The 18517-nt window shown below is 29.6% G+C and overlaps 1 protein-coding gene across 1 annotated transcript in view; it reads left to right on the top strand.

Annotated features, from left to right (window-relative positions):
* The window catches only part of LOC113385367 (MOB kinase activator-like 2), a gene marked incomplete in the record, with an annotated part of 296192 nt that overhangs the window by 258802 nt on the left and 18873 nt on the right, over window positions 1–18517 (top strand). The window contains 1 exon segment of the mRNA XM_026623213.1: window positions 5204–5424. Within this exon segment, the coding sequence (XP_026478998.1) occupies window positions 5204–5424 (221 nt within the window).

Raw genomic sequence — 18517 nt, 5'->3', positions numbered from 1 at the left:
TAGGTCGACTTTCAAAGGCCCTACTTTAAGAAAAAAAAGTGCACTAAAGTAAGTGTGTTAGCAAGTTCCATCTAAATGTGGCGCATTTATTGTAAATCAATGTAGTTCCACCAGGGTTGTAAAATGGTAAAATACTTGATAGTTTCATAATAAAAAATATCAATTAAAAATTAAAATCCAATACACAATGCCCGAAAAGGGCTTTTTTGATATATTCTTTTAAGTAAGTAAAAATAGTACAACTACCGCATGATATCAAGTAAGCCCCTTCTCCAATTGTGAATTCGGAACCTTGCGGTTTCAAAGCCAAGCATTAAAATGAAGCTTGTATTGTAGTTCACACCATTTATCTATAAATCTTTGAAGTCAATCTTTAATATGCCAGTATTACAGTTTGTTCACCAAATATCAATTAATTTGAAGAGGGTCTGATGAGCCTGAACAAATATTTAAATAGATCAGGTTTCTGATCAACATTTCTGGTTCATGAACAAGATAAATCTTATATGGTAGATTACTAAGAATGTTGAAATCTAGAATGATATACACCTTGTTCCCATTATTATAAAAATATTTTTTTGTTGTTGGATCGCTGCCACCAAATATGTAGAAACGTTGATCAGTATTATTCTTATCCACCCAATTTTGTTTGATGTTATAGTCTTCAATATATTTTTAAACAAAGACTTTTGTATTGATTAATATTTGTCATGACATGAATCATTGTTTTTATCCAAAAACCATGGCCTCTTTTGATTCCCACAAGATAATAGTGTTAATAAAGCGGCTTTAAGCATTTTAAGATATCGTTCAGTTTTACGATTAAACTAATTTACTCGTATGAGTGCAATTATGTGAGTCTTACTAGCAATTCTTATTGTTAGGAGAAATGGGTAATAAGATATTTTGTGTAATTTGTATGTTATTTTATGACAATGAATACTATCGATACACGTGTACATAACATTGTAAGAGATGAAGAATCAAATATACTGCGTAGTTTGTATATTAACCATTAGATGGATGTGCATGGGTACATAACTTTTTAGATATAGTATCATTTTCTACTGGCTCCCTATCTAATAGAACAACTATCTTTCTCATTTCCTGTATTTGATTGGAAAATCAATCAAATGATGCAATGAATATAGCTATGATGATGTAAAGTATACCACTTTGACAAGTCGCGAGTTCGCTGGCACGTGTCGCGAAATCGAAGAGTTATATTTAAAGAATATTGATCTGAGTTCAAATCAATGTAATTCGAAACTATCAATTCAATATGCTTCAGAGAAATAATCTATTGATTTGTTTAATTTTATTGAATTATTTCTCAATTAAATCATTTTACCATGACGTCAAGTTTATATTTTATTTTGAATTGTTAATGTAATTCCATTAACTTTTTATCTGGCCAGTTCAAATCGCATAAAGCGAATATAAAATTATTGTTATATTCCTACGTATCCATAGAAGAATTTGCTTAATTGACTTCCATCTTACGTCGTATTATATATTTTACGCTGACATTATAGTTTACAAAATGTTGCTTTGTAAATTTAACGGTTTATTGCGCTGCAAAATGTCAGCACGTGTCTTAATTCGAAATAAACTAACCACCATGTGATTTTGTGCGTCTTGATATGATCTAACTAAGACAGTTGTCGCCAACCTAATATTGAATCATAATCTAATATTTCTTAATTAATTTTCAAAACTAAATCTGATGCAGTTTTATTTAAATATTTTTACGGTTGTTGATGTATAATAATTCAATCACAATTGTGGAGTTTATTACCAGAGTGGTCTATTCCACAAATGAGGGCTAACTGAGTTACGGGGCGGGTATAGTAAATTTTTTATTGCATAATGTTGCCAAACAGGAATAAACATTATATTTATATCTGTCGTTAAATGGTTTTGAAAAATTTGCTTTGGCTCCAAATTGTTTTGTTTTACGATAACCCAGAATAGACTGTAAAGCTTCCATTTCATTTATATAATGAAAACAACAAGTAGAATAATGTATGGATAAATGGTAATTAGTAGTATGCAAACTGATTGGGAATGACATAAAAACATTTAAAAACAGCAGTTTTTTGACACTTTTTAATGGCGTTCAGGTATATTTGGAAAGATACACTCTGGTTACCAACTCCTCTATTTATAATATTTTATTTCCAAATTTCAAAATATAATTCAATCATTTATATAGCCCATCTCTACTATGTTACAGGTTATTCTTCTACTAGAATTTCAAGAACTACTAGAATTATCAAGTTCACATTAATTTTTTGGTTATTAATGTATAAAATAAGTAGTTGTAAGTGGCATTTTACCTTGAGACAAGTTGCATGAACTTCTGGAGATGTGGAAATAATATACTTGATCAATAAGACTTAATTTACAGCTATTAAAATAACATTTTTTGCTGTAATATATTTATCAATAAGAATTAAGATTTAACTATTTAAATAAAAAATTTTACTGTTTATTTTAAAAACAATTGTTGCTTTTTGTCAAAAACTATTATTACTTTATTACATTTACCTGTATCATATTTCCTTGAATTTAATCCATTTTTAGTTTATCGCTTATTTTATTTATGCTTATGTTAACACAAAGAAGTAAATTTAGTAACAAAATTATTCAGTTTTGAAAATAACCTATATTTTTCATCCCTTATCTTAGAAGCACAACTTACCATGTGATTGACGAATAAACTCGTCATGAGCTCGATTTGGTCGACCCAAAACTGTGATTATTAAAAGTATTATGATTGGTCCTTTGATTTTATCTTGTCATTTATTTACATTATGTTGCCAATCCCTGAATTAAGCTAAACAACAACTTTACTTTTGAATACGCAGTCAAACACACATCCACGTGTGTGATGACATTTCATATGACCTTAGTAAGTTTAGTTGCGGTTACCCTCACATGCGGTGACTATATTTTTCTATTGTTTAAATCAACTTTTATCTGTGATTTGGTCATTTATTTGTCGACGCGTAATTTTGGTTGGGAAAAACACTAGAATTGTGTACATACGATTATTAACAATAAGTTACTTACGAAATAGTAAACGGTAAATGATATGACACACTATTGTTCCTCAAAGTTTAGGCCATTGTACTTTATTCGATTCGCGTAGTAGCGATATATAAATATATTATAGAAATACCAGATCAAAAATCTGTCAAAATTCTGCCCATGAAATTTATATTTTGCATTGATTCAGTCATGCAGCTATTATTTCGTAAAATCCCTTTGAAATTAAAAATAAGACATTGGATTTGTTTGCCTCCTAGCTGTCCCATTTTACCGTTTTTGGGGTAAAATGGTAAAGATGACAAATTTTAGAAAAACAGTAATAATAAAGTCAAATTGGACCTTTGTTCCCCGTGCTACCTCACTGATAAACTGTTTATTGATGCAACAATTCCGCGGAAGGACTATTTTCACTTGGAAACTTATTGCTATCTATATTTCCAAATTACCGATGTCACTACTGCTTGACATCAGCCTGCTCGAAGTAGGTATCGAACCAGGGATTTCTGGTTCTGATCTCGTAGTTCTAGCCACTTCTTTATGAGAGAGCCCAATTATGCCAAAGTAAATTAAAATTTCTGCTGAGGTAGTACTCCATTTTAGTTGTTTTATAGGAACTCTGGTTTTAGTCACCATGAGCTTACAGAAATTTATTAAATGTTAAGTTAGAGAATTTTTAGTCAAAATATTTCATAAATTTAATTTTATGAAACCATGAGTGATATTTCGAAACAATTGTCGATTTATTTATTATTGGATTTTTGAATGAGGCATGCACTATTTAAGAACGTAGTTAGGTGTGACTAAAATTGAAGTGCAGCAAACATATCAATCTGAACTGTCGTAGTGAACACATAAATAATTCAAGCTATGAACTTATGATTGTATACTTACTAGCAAAGTAAAGCTTTTTTGTGGTTCTAATTAAAATACAACATAAAGTTTTAAATTAAGGTTTGAATATCATATAAATAATTTTATATTTTTATAATAATAAATTTAATAACATAAGTTAAGTCAGTATGTAAACTTTAGTAACTTGGTTTGTCGATAAGTGTGAATTTGTGTGATCTGATTAATAATGGTAAAATATCAGTTAAAAAGTGCTTCTATTAAAAATGTACAATATTTGATGAAGTTGTTATCTAAATACTTGTTAGATTTGAGGTGACTATTTTTAAAAACAAAGAAAATTTTCGATGATTTTGTTCATAAATAGAAGAAATTTTCTGAAAGTTTATGTGTAATTGTGTTAAATTTGCTGTTCCTCAGATGCAATTCGTTAAATATTATGTTGCTGCAATTGATTCATCATTTTGTTAAAAGGTGATGTAAATATATATTATGATCCTATAGTGATTTATAAGATGTCTGTTAAATAAGGTGACCATACGTCTTGGTTTGGCCGGGAGTGTCGACACTCCAGGATTTTCACCTTGTGTCCCGGGTTTTCAAGAAGTATAGAAAACTTTTGAAGAAAATTATGAATAAAATTTTATACGAAGATTAGAAGCGAAAAAACATGTACATGTAGATCCAAAAATAATTTATAAAATAATAATGGATTAATAAAGGTTTTACTTAAAAGTCAGTATTTCTGAGTAAAAAAATAAGATTCATTTAGATTTTTATTGTAATTGTTGTTTCAAAATGATATTTACTGCATCCCTCCTCATCCCAGTTTTGATGTTGAAAACTATGGTCACCTTACTGTTTAAGGACTGTCCAATAATCACGTGATCGATTTTTTAAGAATTTTGCACCTCCAACCCCCTTGGTGATACGTGATGGTATTTAAGATCATCTCTTTTTCTCTCACCAAACATCACGTGCATTTTTAGTACCTGGAAATAACCGTAAAATTTAAAAAAAATTAAAAATTGGATTTTTTCTTAAAATTCAGGTAAAAAATCACGTAGTATCTTACTAAATTACCCCTCCCCACGTGATTTTTTGTGATTTTTTAACAAACCCCTATCCTCCTAACCTGATTAATGCTCACAATAACTCACTGTCTAATAACGCTCTCCAATAACTCGCAATTTATCCAATAACTTGACGATTTATCTCCTTATAATTTTGACGATTTAATTTCTATATGTTACAAGATAATTGCAGAAACAACTTTTAATATTATAATTTTCCTTTACAGCAAGGCCCGTCGCAAGGAGCGCGACGGTGACGGTTGTCCAGGCGGCGGTTGCGGAGGCCCTGGTGGCGGTGCAACCGGAGGAGCCGGCGGTGCTGGCGGTGGCGACCCAAAGCTCTACCTCGAGGAGGCGGTGCTCGAACGGAAACTGCCCGATGCTGATCTCAGGCTACTAGTCGACCTGCCGGCGGGTCTGGATTATAACGAATGGCTCGCCAGTCATAGTAAGTGGTTGCTATAGTTACTAATCCATAGTGGATGATGGAATATATGTATTATGATTTAGTTTTGGTGATCAAATGTTAGAAACACTGAAATTGAGTGGGTTTTTAAAATTAGTTTTGAAATACTGCTGGCTTTAAACTTTGTTTAATTTCTTAAATGTATCTATCTAGGTGAAGAAATACACCTCATAAGATAGTTTAATGAAGGCCATCAACTTCTAATGTAGATTTAATACAAACTTACAAATAAGTTTATATAGATAACAATTTGTATCATAGTCGATCAATCCTATTAGATAGACTATTTCGAAAAACTGCTAGAATTCTAGAGAAATTTTATTCATTGTTATTAATTAACTAGATGACCCGACAGACGTTGTACTGTACCCATGTCAACAATTTTTTAATATAATATACTAATATTTACCGTTTACCTAAAAATAATAATTAGTGTTTTTTAAATTACTCTTCACGCCAAAATGCATATACATTTATAATATGAGCGATGTTAAATGTTGAACTGCTTTATATAAAATGAGTCTCAATTCCTACACTATATTGGAAATTGAAGTCTTTTAAACGGTATAACATAACCATAAACATAACATTACACTGGTACTTTATGTTGGATTAAATTAATTTAATTTTTTATTATTCAGGATATCCAAAATTGCATCTTAAACTTTTCCTAATCGATATCGTGAGGGCCGAATTGTATGTATTCATCTTTACTTTCACATTTGTTGTTAGAAAGTGAAAATTTTACGAATTTTAAAAATATTGAATATATATTAAAAAGATTAGTAAAACATGCAAAGAAATTATATTTTGAAAAAAAAAAAACTATATTGAAAATTTAATATCCGAATCTTGTATTGGCGCTCTCTAAGGCGTGCGCTCGTATTTTTCGCATGCATCGCATTAAAGTCCTACCTGCCCTGATTAATACTTAATTTCATATTTTAAATGAATTAATTTGTCAAATCTTATTCATATGTGTATCATTCAATCTGCCATACATATACTATATTTTATTTTATTCTAATTTCTTAAAAAAAATTGGCCAAATTGGTCCAGGCGTTGTTGAGTTAGGCGCTTACCAACACATTTTGCGATTCATTTTTATATATAATAAGATATAATTTATTAACTCAAATTTTCCCGAAGGAGAAGTTTGTTTTCGCGAAAGATAACAGTGTGCTAATTTTGTCTTCTCGACGTTTCAAGCCATTCTGAATCGAATTAATTCAAATTTGGAAAAAGTATGTTAGTGTTAGTGTGTGTGTGTGTATACGTGTGTGCTAGTGAACAGATTTTTGGGCTTTCGTTGCTGTTTTATTAAAAATTTAAAAGTTATTCGATGTAGTTCAATTTGGTTTAACGTTTGACTGTTTTATGGGACGATTAGCCAAGCCGTTTCTTTTTGCCCACGTTTTAGTTCACAATCTTGAATCGATTCGGAAACACGATGATCAGTTTTTAGTAAATATCGGCCAAGTTATTTCTTTGTAAGTAGGGGCGTGAGGTTTTTAGGGCGAGGGGGGCTTGACAAAAAATCACGAAATATCACTTGGGGGAGGGAGGGGTATTGTAAGATATCACGTGTATTTATTTTTTAACTGATTTCAAAAAAAATCTAACATTTTCAAGAAAAAAAAAAAAAATTGAGATTTTCACGCAACTAAAAATACACGTAATGTTTGGTGGGGGAGGGGGGGTTTAATTTTGAATATCACCACGTATCACTAAGGGGGAGGGGGTCCAAAAATCTTTAATAACTATCTCACCTGATTAATGGACGCTCCCTTAAATGTTTAAATGATTTTGTAGTCTGAAATAGCATATTAAAATATTATAGGCCTACGATAAGCGGTTGAATTACAAAAATTCATCAAAGTTTATTATTTCGTCGTGCAAGCGATACTGATCGGAATCGTGGTGTTTCGTAGGGAGCTACTGATTACAGTTAACGGCACTTAAAATGCATTATTAGAGTCTAACATGGATGAAATTAAATGTGTTAAACAAATTAATTTATCTATTATAAGTATGTTTGGAAGACATCAATTGGAAATTCGTTTTTATTATTTTTTAGTGAGAGCAAAAATTTTATTCTGGAAATACTAGTACAATTTTCCTGAATAGCTACATTTCAATTCTTATTGGTTAAGTTGATTATGTACACATATCGGGATGTTCAAGTTACTTACAACTAGTTAAAGTTAATATTTAAGAAAAATCGTAATAATTACATAAAACTTTTATTCTATTGATTAACAGATTAACTAGATAAGCAGTAAAGCTCTTTTATTATATGAAACTTTTAATTTTGAAATAGTGTGTAAACTCGATTATTAGCTTGAAAAGTGTACAAATTGTAATTTTTAGGTAAATGATTTTTATGAAATTGTCATTTACATATGTTTATTAAATAATTTTATTTACCAATTGATGTTACTGAATTTCGAGTATATTCAATGTTGCATTCTCCACTTTCTTCTACTTTATATTTATTCTTAGAACTCCTAGATAGTTATAAGAATTTAATTAGGTTTACCGAAAACACTCGTGTGGTCTTTGATATATTCTGTGAAATTCCGTGAATATCTGTGATTTTATTATTCATCTCTTGGACTCAAAATGAATCGTTTCCTGGAAAGAAGAAATATTCTGTAACAATACTAGTTTTTGTATTCAACAAAATTTTTTTGAGTGTGTTCCAGTTGATTTGATTTGAATAAAATTATTTGTGACTTTATTGGTTTGATCATGACATGCAAAACTAAGAATACTTTTGCTTTTATTTCGTTCTGGAATTTAACACATTTTTAAACAACTTTTGGAGTGCAATAATGTAATTTTTATGCGAGAATATGTAGACTTAGTGCAACATTTCAAAATCGTATCAAGTAGAAAAGGGCCTATACGGTGCTCTATTTTTTCACTAGGTTATATCATAGATTTATTTCTTGTTTTTATAAAACAATAGGCTGTAAAATTATTTTTCTTTGTTGTTACACAATAGGGCATACATAGCGTAACAAACATAAACGATAAATATGTATACCCATACAATAGAACTAGAACTCCTTCCTTATACAAATATCTCGACATAAACTATGCTGGTAATAAAACATGTTATTTTATTTGAAGGATTGCAATAATATTGTAGCTTTTATTTATTACTATTTTGTTGACCCCATATTAAAGTATATAAGTAATATTAGTAATCATAATATACATGGACTTTGTGAAAATCTCTGACTTTGTATATATTTCATATGCAAAATAGAAGTATTTGTATAGCTGATGTGTGTTATTTCATAATGTAAATTATTTTTTTTTAAATGTTTTATTTAAAAACAATCGTTTCGTCAAAACAAGTAAAAAGTTTTTAAAATCATTCAAATCGGATGTTTTGTTCTCTCAAAAACTTTGCTAAAAACTAATCACCACTTCTCCCTATCATTATGAATTAAATGTTTTTCTAGTCATTCAAATCGGATGCCTGGTTCTCGCAAAAACCGAGTTTCCATTTTCAGCACTCCTTTCTTCGTATCTTGGAAACGTCTCGACCGATCTTGCTCAAAAACTAATCAGCACTAATCTCGATCAGTAGGAATCGATTACTTTTTCAATCATTCAAATCGGTTGGGCGGTACTCTAAATCTTCGATGAAAAATTGTATCCACACATACATATACACACACACATCAATTTTTTCTGAGGTATTCCAAAATGTTGAGAAACCTCAGAAACGTGAAGATAAGCATTATTACTTAAGCATATTTACTTAAATCTAAAGGCTCATTACTATAACTAACTCTAAGGGCAGTTCATAAAATTCTTGACTTGTCAAGACGATTTTATAAAATATTTTTCTTAAAAGTATATAATTCAACGGTGAATAACATTTATCTGATTTAGATTAAATTGTATTATCTTGTATAGTCTGATCAACCATTTCATATATGATTATAATTTAGGTTATATAGTTTAATTGCATATATCAACCCACAGCTCACTTTGATAAACTTTATTATTGATTTAGATAATTAGGCCTTAAAAGGTAATATATTTTACTGACTTGATATAATATCGGGAACATTGAATTAAATATATTAAAGACATTATGGGACAAATTCTTAAATGAATAAGGTATGTTATGGTATTGCTATGTTACGGGTCTATATTCGTATGAGGTGGTAGTGAAGAACAATATATTTTCTGTGCCATCATGCGTTTCACACATAAAACCTAACCTACAAATCGTACAATTGTTAAATAAAAAATTTATCATAAGTGCAACTTTCTGATGTCTTTTTGATAACACGTACGTGAAGTTAGGTTTTATGTGCAAAACATCTGATCTCACAGAAAATACATGTATTTTTGCTAGTTTATTACTAATAACTTATACGAATATAGACCCGTAAGATAGCATTACCATAACATACCTATTTTATATGAAGATTGACGCCTTTATTGTTATGAAATTATTAATATAAGTTATTTTGATTGTAAAATTGTTAACTAAAGTCATTTCAGACATTTACTGAACTTGCTCATTGTAATTTACATTTGATGAAATCTTTATTTTTTTTCTCTCGTTGAAACAATGTAATTGCATTTTGGGTATGGACTTGCTAAAAGAGTGTACCATTGAAATCGGAGCCTTAGGCTTTATTTCATTACATTTTCATGAAATATAAATATATTTAATATATCTCTGTCTGTTTATTCTAAAATAAAATGAGTTGGCATTCTGAAATTTCTTACGCAAACTGCAAACAATTCAAATATATTAGACGTAAATGTGTTTGATGTGCAACCACTTTCAAGCATTTATCTATCTAAACAAAGATTTGTAATATGAAAAAATCTATTTTGCAAGTGTTTAGTATGTTGAATTGTTAAAAAAAAGTAACCTTTAAGCAACTAAACTTGCGTGAATTAAATCAAACATGAGCAAATAAAAACAAATTTAAAATTTCTAATGTTATATTAGCGTAATTGTTTCCGTCATAAGGTAATTGCAAAACTAAGGAAATTAAAATGTTAAAGTATTAACAAGTAATAAATCAAGTTCTGCATATAATATTTTTAATATGATTGATATCAAAACTGGTTGTGGCCGTAGCAAAGTTCTATTACTATTATTACATTGTCGCTGCCAATTAAATTCTTGTACTTAAATTGATATTTTATGACATTTGCGATGAAAATGCGTTCAAACTGTAACAGAAATGAAAGTTAAAATTAAGAGCTGTGCATTTAAATGTCAATGTTTTTATGCCATTAATCAGTACATTAGAAAACTGTTCCACTTGACAGTTTCCCAGATGAAGTAAATAGTTTTGGATATAACCATTGTTGATGCGCGGACTATTTCATTTTAAGGGAGAAAGTAGATTTTCAAAAATACGTCAATATTTTTGAGATATTTGTAATCGAAACTAAATTTTGCATATCTTAACGTTCTAAAGATTTCTGAACATTTTGGCACACTTTAGAAAAAATAGATGTATGTGTATGAGTGTATGTATGTGCGGATACAATTTTTCCTAGGGCGTTTTCGACATTTTATGAATCATTCATCCGACTTGAATGATTCAAAAAACATTCGATTCGTATTCACAAGAAGACGTGTTCATTAGTTTTTGGCAAAGGCAGGTCCAGCCGAAGATACGGTGCAAAAAGTGCAAAAAATGACAATTCAGTGTTTGGAAAAACGTAGCGTCCGATTTGAATAATTCAAAAAAACATTTTACTTGTATTGACGGAATGAAAAATGGATCACATTTTGGGGAGGTAGGTCCAGCGTTTTCGGAGATACAGAGACAAAAGTTGAAAAAATGATATGGTCTGTTTATATACAGATAACCCCCGCATAACACGGTAACTAGTACAAAAAGAGGGGTTACGTTCCAAGAATTCAAAAAACATGGTACATATCATAGTTTTGTAATAAATATTGCTATATTTGTTATTTTTTTAAGAAGTACCATGCATCACATAAATTGTTTTTTTTTTCTACATAACTAATAGGCCATAACGATCTTTTTTTTGCAAAATATCCTCTTCCTCAAAGCAGTTTTCTGTACTACCTGCAGATCCGTGCATTATTTTTTGCAAAAAAATATATTTGCGATTAGTTGCTTTTAGCGAAAAGATATTTATATATTTACCACATGCAAAGTTATCATTATTAAATTTGTATGATCATTTTATTTAAAGAATCTTTATTTATGAATAATTGACTAATTGTTCGGATAAGCCTAGATTTTTTTCGATAGAACGTACGCACTTGAATAATAAGTATCAAATTAGTTATCTTTTGAATTAGTTTCATCACATTTATTGAGCTATTGTACAGCTATTTTAGTAATTGTAGATTAAATATTGTTTGCTTTTCATAGGTTTTACTATATATCTTATTTTTTTAAAACTTTTCTCAATTCTTAAACCGTGTTATGTGAACCCGAAAGTACCGTGTTATGACGAGGGGGATGGTCTCAATTCTTAAACCGTGTTAGAGCGAATCCATGTTATAGAAGTACCGCGTTATGCTGGGGTTACCTATATATGTTAAATTACTTAAAGGAGTAAGTAACAATAAAGGTTTTTGAACGATAACATCGTCGTAATATAAAATATAAAAGATAAAATTTATAGTATTTGTAATAATTTATTTGAAAATATGTAAAACAATTGCTATTGAACACTGGTCATTTTTTATTGATTATTGATACTTTTTTATTGAGTAATGATTATCTTTATTCCTCGAAGTTCCTGCAATTTGTCTTAAGACACAATGCCATGCAGCACTATTTCTTACTTCAAAATGAACAGATGTAAATCTAGTGCAAAATATTTAAGAATACGTTAAATTTATTTAGATCACTTATATCTTCTTTTTTATTCATTATTTATCTCTTGTAGAAATGTTCCTCAAGACTTCACTAATGCAAGGAACCTCAACCGTGAACAATTTAAAAACATTTAAAATGTACGTGAACGATTAGCTGGTGTTTGTGAAGCTCTTATTAGAATCCTGTTGCTTACAGCTTACAACTTTCAACTTTCATATTAATTATTTATGCACTTTGTTCACATTGAGTTCTTTACAAAACGCTTCTTTGAAATCTTTGTAGTGCATTTGAAGAAAGCTTTGAAATTGTATTTGTAAACGTATACATCTAGCACCTATTTGTCTCGAGTCTTTACATCAGTGAAATATATTTATCATTTTTGAACACTCTGGCAGACAAAAGGATCGAACATTTTCCGCCTGCTCATTAATTATTATTTATAATGAAAATTTATGAATAATCTCGTCTCCATTCTGGAATAACTAATATATTAAAATTTATTCTATGCGTCACATAATCAATGAAAATGTTTCGTTTATTGTAGAAGTTTAATACAGATAATTTTGTATAGGAGTTATGTCATATTGAAAAAGCAGTTTCTATCGTTTTGCGGACTTTAGTCTGAACAATTGCTATTTAAATTCATTTTATAAGGCAGAATTGTTATTTAGTATTTTGGCAAAGGTCTTCAAGCAAGTTGTTGCATGTTATTTTAACTACACATATGTAATAAAAATATTCTGAGATATATTTATATATGTTGATATATGACATTCTTCTTACGTTGATTTTTTTGTGTTGGCTCAAAAATGATGGAAATCGTTTTCTAATTGAAGATAAAAAAGGTCTGAACTCAATATTGGAAACTCCTATCATAAGTAACTAATCGAAATTGGCATGATTAATATTCTAAATCTAATCACCATTATTTTAATAAACAGAAAAAAATAGTAAAAAATGTATTTATTTTGTATTTATTGTTCACTTTGTTTTAATATTTTTGTAAGATATTCAAAAGTATATGCTTTTGATGTTAATGTGATTGGCGAATATACTCGTCATGGTAAAGTATTGAAGAGTATATTTGTCATGAGTATAAAACAATGACCATTATTGCTATTTAAATTTAAAAAAATAAAAAAAAACTAAATATATTCAGAAATGCCAATTTGTTTAGAATATTATTACCATATGACTATAACTGTAAGTGACATTTTACCTTAAGGCAAGTTGCATGTACTTACCGAAATTTTAGAAACAATACACTTAAGAATTAATATTTAGTTTCTTCTTATAATATAGTAATTTTTAAACCTGTCCTGAAATGGACAAGTACAACTGTTGAAGAAAATTGCAAATCTTCTAACCATTGTCAGGGATTTTAAAAATTGACGTATTTAATGTAACATTGATCTTGTGCAATGTTTTGTGGCGTAGTTTTGTGGTTTGGATGATCTCCGAGCCGGCTTTTGTACATGTCTGAATGTGTCGTATGTCATTGTTTATTGTGTTTATATCGGCTAATTTAAAATTTAACTTTTTAAATAACATATTCTACTATTTATTTTTAAAATAGTTCTTTGCTATTTCTTACATTTACATTTATATTTAATTTAATAAAAACTGTTTTTAGGGATCGATTATGTTGCATAACAGACCAATTTATGGCAAGGCTATGTTATGAAGAACTTACCATACAAAATTTCTCAGGTTGTCAGATAGAAAACATAACCTAGAAACCGCACAAATTTCCAAAAAACGATGTTAGATAACAGGGTCTTTTTGACTCAGCTTCAAAACATACGAATGACATTGCAGTTTATGCGTAAAACGCCTGAATGCACAGCGAATACATGACATTTTGACAGTATTTAGTATAATTCAGTAGCAAAATGTATGGAAGTTGGAGAGTAACATGACTTTGCAATAACATTTGTCTATTATGCGACAGAATCGGTTTCTTAGTTTAATACGTTTGTAATATAAGCTTATGTTAATTAAGAAGTAATATGTAGTAAAAACATTGTTCAATTTTTAAAATAAACCTTAATAGCACATCTTAATATGTGAATGACGAATATACTCGTCATGAGCTCGACTTAGGCAACACGAAACTGTGCTCGTTATTTGATGTGAGCGCCACAGTTAACTGGTTAGAACCCAAATATGATATAATTTAAATTTGTGTATTGGCCTAATATTCAGGAATCCACTGGTCTTCAGCCGCGTGACGTGCAGTTTTCGAGTGTCAGCATATGATGATATAACATAACTTTTATCAGCCGGTGATCTCTTCTTTATTGAATAATTAAACGGTATTTTTCATTAAACAACACACCGTGACATCACGAAATAAACTGTTCGTAATTTGTGTTAGAATTTCTCCCACGATAGGTAATGGCATATTGTTAGACAACAACGAGTCCATCCTAGACGGTTCGTTCTGTTCTGATCTAACACGGTAACGAGGCAATACGGTAATGCCATTCAAATCTCACCATATGACTCTGACCCACTGATCTATAATTTAACAGGCATTGTCTTTCTGAACTCCAATCACGCGATTATTTATGGCACGTTTAAATCAGAGTTTCTCAATGTAGACTACAATCATCGAAAATAATTGAAGAACCAGCTTTACCATTTAAGTATGATTGGAGAAAGGTCTGTGTCTATCGCAAGTAGTGATGGATTTGCTCAAAATTTCTAGTGGGCTGAACTTTTTTCATTTTATTTTTTGGATCGACCCAAAGAACCATTCAGCCAAAAAAATTTATTTAAAACCGAAATTATTTAAATGGTTTCAATTGAGTTTTTAGGTTGGCTGATGTGGTCTAAGGGACCGATTCTGCCGCATAACAGAAAAATGTTATGGGAAGGCCATGTCACGCTCCAACTTGCATACATTATGCTACTGAATAATGTCATAATGTCATGTATTTGCTGTGCATTCAGGCGTTTTACTCATGAACTGCAACGTCTCTCGTATGTTATGAAGCTGTGTCAGAAACGTCATCATCCCTTCAATTTGTGAAAATGTCAAAAAAAAAATATTAGATCGATTGTATAGTCTTTGTCTGGTGTTCATTGACAGATGGAAAATCAAATCCAATTTTTTTGACATGTTTTGCTTTCTAATTTCTGCACAGGTAAAAATGTATTTGAAGCTCACAAAGAGTTATGCGCTGTTTATGGTGATACAGTCTTTAAAAAACTACTGTATCAAAATTGATTGCAAATTTCGTTCTGGTGTTTTTCACCCAAAGATGGTAAAAGCTCTGGTCGTCTAGTTGTAATTGATTAAAAAGAAATTGTCTACCTTAGACTGTTATCATCAACCGAATGATGAATTCTGATGTCTACATTAAACAGCTAAGAAAATTGAATTATGTAATAGAAAAAAGCAGCCTGAATTGATAAACCGAAACCGATTTATTCCATTCTGGACATCACACTTGGCCACTCGGCAAAAATTATTGGATGATGATTGGGATATTTTGCCAAATCCATCATATAGTCTAATTACTTTTTCGATCTTTACAAAACACCTTGCATTAAAAAAAAATCAATAATGATGATGGTGTCAAATTGTGCCTGGTTCAATTTTTTGATAATAAAAACCAGAACTTTTATAAGAATGGGCTGTTTGAAAGATGACAAAAAGTCAGTGGTCAAAGTGGACAATTCATTTCAGAATAAAGGTATTCAGTTGCATGAAAAGAATGTATTTGACTTTTTAACAAAAATCATTAGATGCCAAACTAGTATTTATAGTATGGTTATAGGTATTGTGGTGCAAATGCGTAGTTAATATCTTCAGAATTGCCTCTAAAATATCTTTAAAATTTACTCGTACCATAATTTAATTAATATATACTCTATGAATTTTATAGTACACACTAGAATTTCAATTTTCTATGCTCTTTAGCTTTATTTAGTCGTTTTAATATAAATTATTTACTGAACTATTTTTTATATAATTATGGGATACAAATAGTTATACTGAAATCTATTATTTTTTATGATGAGATACTTTCCATCTGATGACCAAAGTTGGCCAAAGTAATAAGAGCAATAGTTGGAATTAATAAATAATCAGCGCACACTACTTTCTGAAAAGAGAATTAAAAGCTTTCATATAGCCCAAAAATTTTTAATTGTTTGGCGAACAAATAGCGAAATTTTTTGGATCCCGTCTCAAATGCAAACTTCTAATCTAATAATAATTTAAAGTTTTATCACGAACTATGGAAGAACAAATAAATGAAATAGACCTCGATCATTTACTTCTTCTGCTTCCACTGTAATTTATATGAAAATGACTTACCTTTTTGTCAACCTTAATTAAAAACGGTTAATTACCTGTATAAACTGTTATAATAGGATTTCCTACGCGTATGTGAGTTTTTCAAATCCAAGTGTGTTATAATTAAAGCAAATATGTTTTTGTATGACGATCATCTGCTATCTCGGCGTCCCAGGCCTCATGTATATAACATTTCATACGATATTATGTTTATTAAACAAATTGATATTTACACTAATTTGTTTTTATTTCCGTGTTTATTGAAACGTAATAACACGTAATGGTCATTTGTTTATTGTAACAAATCACTTTGTTTAAACATTGTTATCGCACATTTACGTTCATATCAGCTGATTTCGTACTTTAATTAGTTTGGAAATTTGGAAAATATTACATCACGTATTTATATTCATTGCGATTACTTTTACTCGATAACATAGATTTTGTCCCAAATTTCATAAATACGACCTATTAACCTCCCGCAGTGTAAGTTATAGTAATAAAAAAAATCCAAAACTAGTGGTATTTTTTTTTTAGTAAAATTATATTACTTGCTACTATAGAATGCATCCTGTTCAAATATCTAGAAGCACCAATTAGCAATTTCTTGAAAAAGGACCATTAGTCATATTTGATCCTACCTATGCTCATTGTTGTTTGCAAGGTTTCAAAACACATATTCTTTGCATAGAATTATTTTTTATTCTAATTAAAGAATTTAACACATTCATTTCTATCATTCACTCCATACTAATTGCTTCCTTCTTCATAACAACGCACTGGTAATTAAAGTCTATTTATTTATTTCAAAGCATTTTAATTTTACTTGATTCGGTGATTGTATCTTTACCTATTGTCCATTAAATAGAAAAAATATTGCAAAAATATCTATATTGTTCGTCTTCCAATTTTAGGGAAATACGCCAATGCGTCAGTCATTTATAATATATGTAATGATATCACCGTCATGGTTAAAACTTTACACACAAGTATTGGAATAAGTACATTCACGTACATGAATATTCATATTCGTTCACCGCGAAAAGTTCAGTGAAGAACAAATGAAGGGCTAGAAATTATAATTTAATAAACTATATAATTATACATACATACAAAATATGAATGCACACTTTTGTACTAATTGCACACAAATACATAGGCACATTCTAATTTTATAAAAGAATTAAATATTTAAATGCATAAACAAGTATATCTGTTTTTTTCTATATTGTCCAACCAATATAATATATAATCTAACAATGATTTTAAAGAATTAAATTATTAAGTTTCGTGCTTATTAAAAATATAGGATTCTACCGTGATTTAGTTGTTACTAGAGCTATGGGCTTGCAATCAAAAGTTTCAGGTTTGATATCCGCCTCGGACAGTCTGATGTCAAGCAGTAGTGACATCGGTTTTTCCTTGAAAATATGAAATATATAGGTTGTCATCTATAAATGATCCACGTCATTATTTACAAGAATTTAGAAGTCAGCATAACAGCTCAAAGGACTCATTTAGTATTGATTGATGCTAAAAAATTATATAATAAAAATTCAATTAATTCTGAAATTAAATTATAAATGAAACTACTGAGCAAGTCAAAAAGATATAAGTCGTATTTGGGCAAGGTGTATGATCTATGATAATTTCAAGGCATTCTGAAGTTGTACAAACTTACTGACAAAGTTGTTCTTTGGTTATATTTATCAATTCCGTTTGTTTCATGACTTTTCAACCATTATCAATTAATTGTTTTCTAACTTCCAAATAATTCAGCATTTTCAGTGAGTCTATAATATGTCACAAATTATGTGGAATCATATTTTATAGTAATTCAAAGAATGAAAATTCTTATGTAGATATGAAAACAGTATCTACATAATAATTTTCATTTTTTTGAATTACTATAAAA

This window comes from Ctenocephalides felis, unplaced genomic scaffold (genome assembly GCF_003426905.1).
Source record: "Ctenocephalides felis isolate EL2017-DRISC unplaced genomic scaffold, ASM342690v1 CF-g0.4_SCAFFOLD_03571, whole genome shotgun sequence".
NCBI classification, from domain to species: domain Eukaryota; kingdom Metazoa; phylum Arthropoda; class Insecta; order Siphonaptera; family Pulicidae; genus Ctenocephalides; species Ctenocephalides felis.
This window is presented reverse-complemented; position numbering and strand designations above follow the sequence as displayed.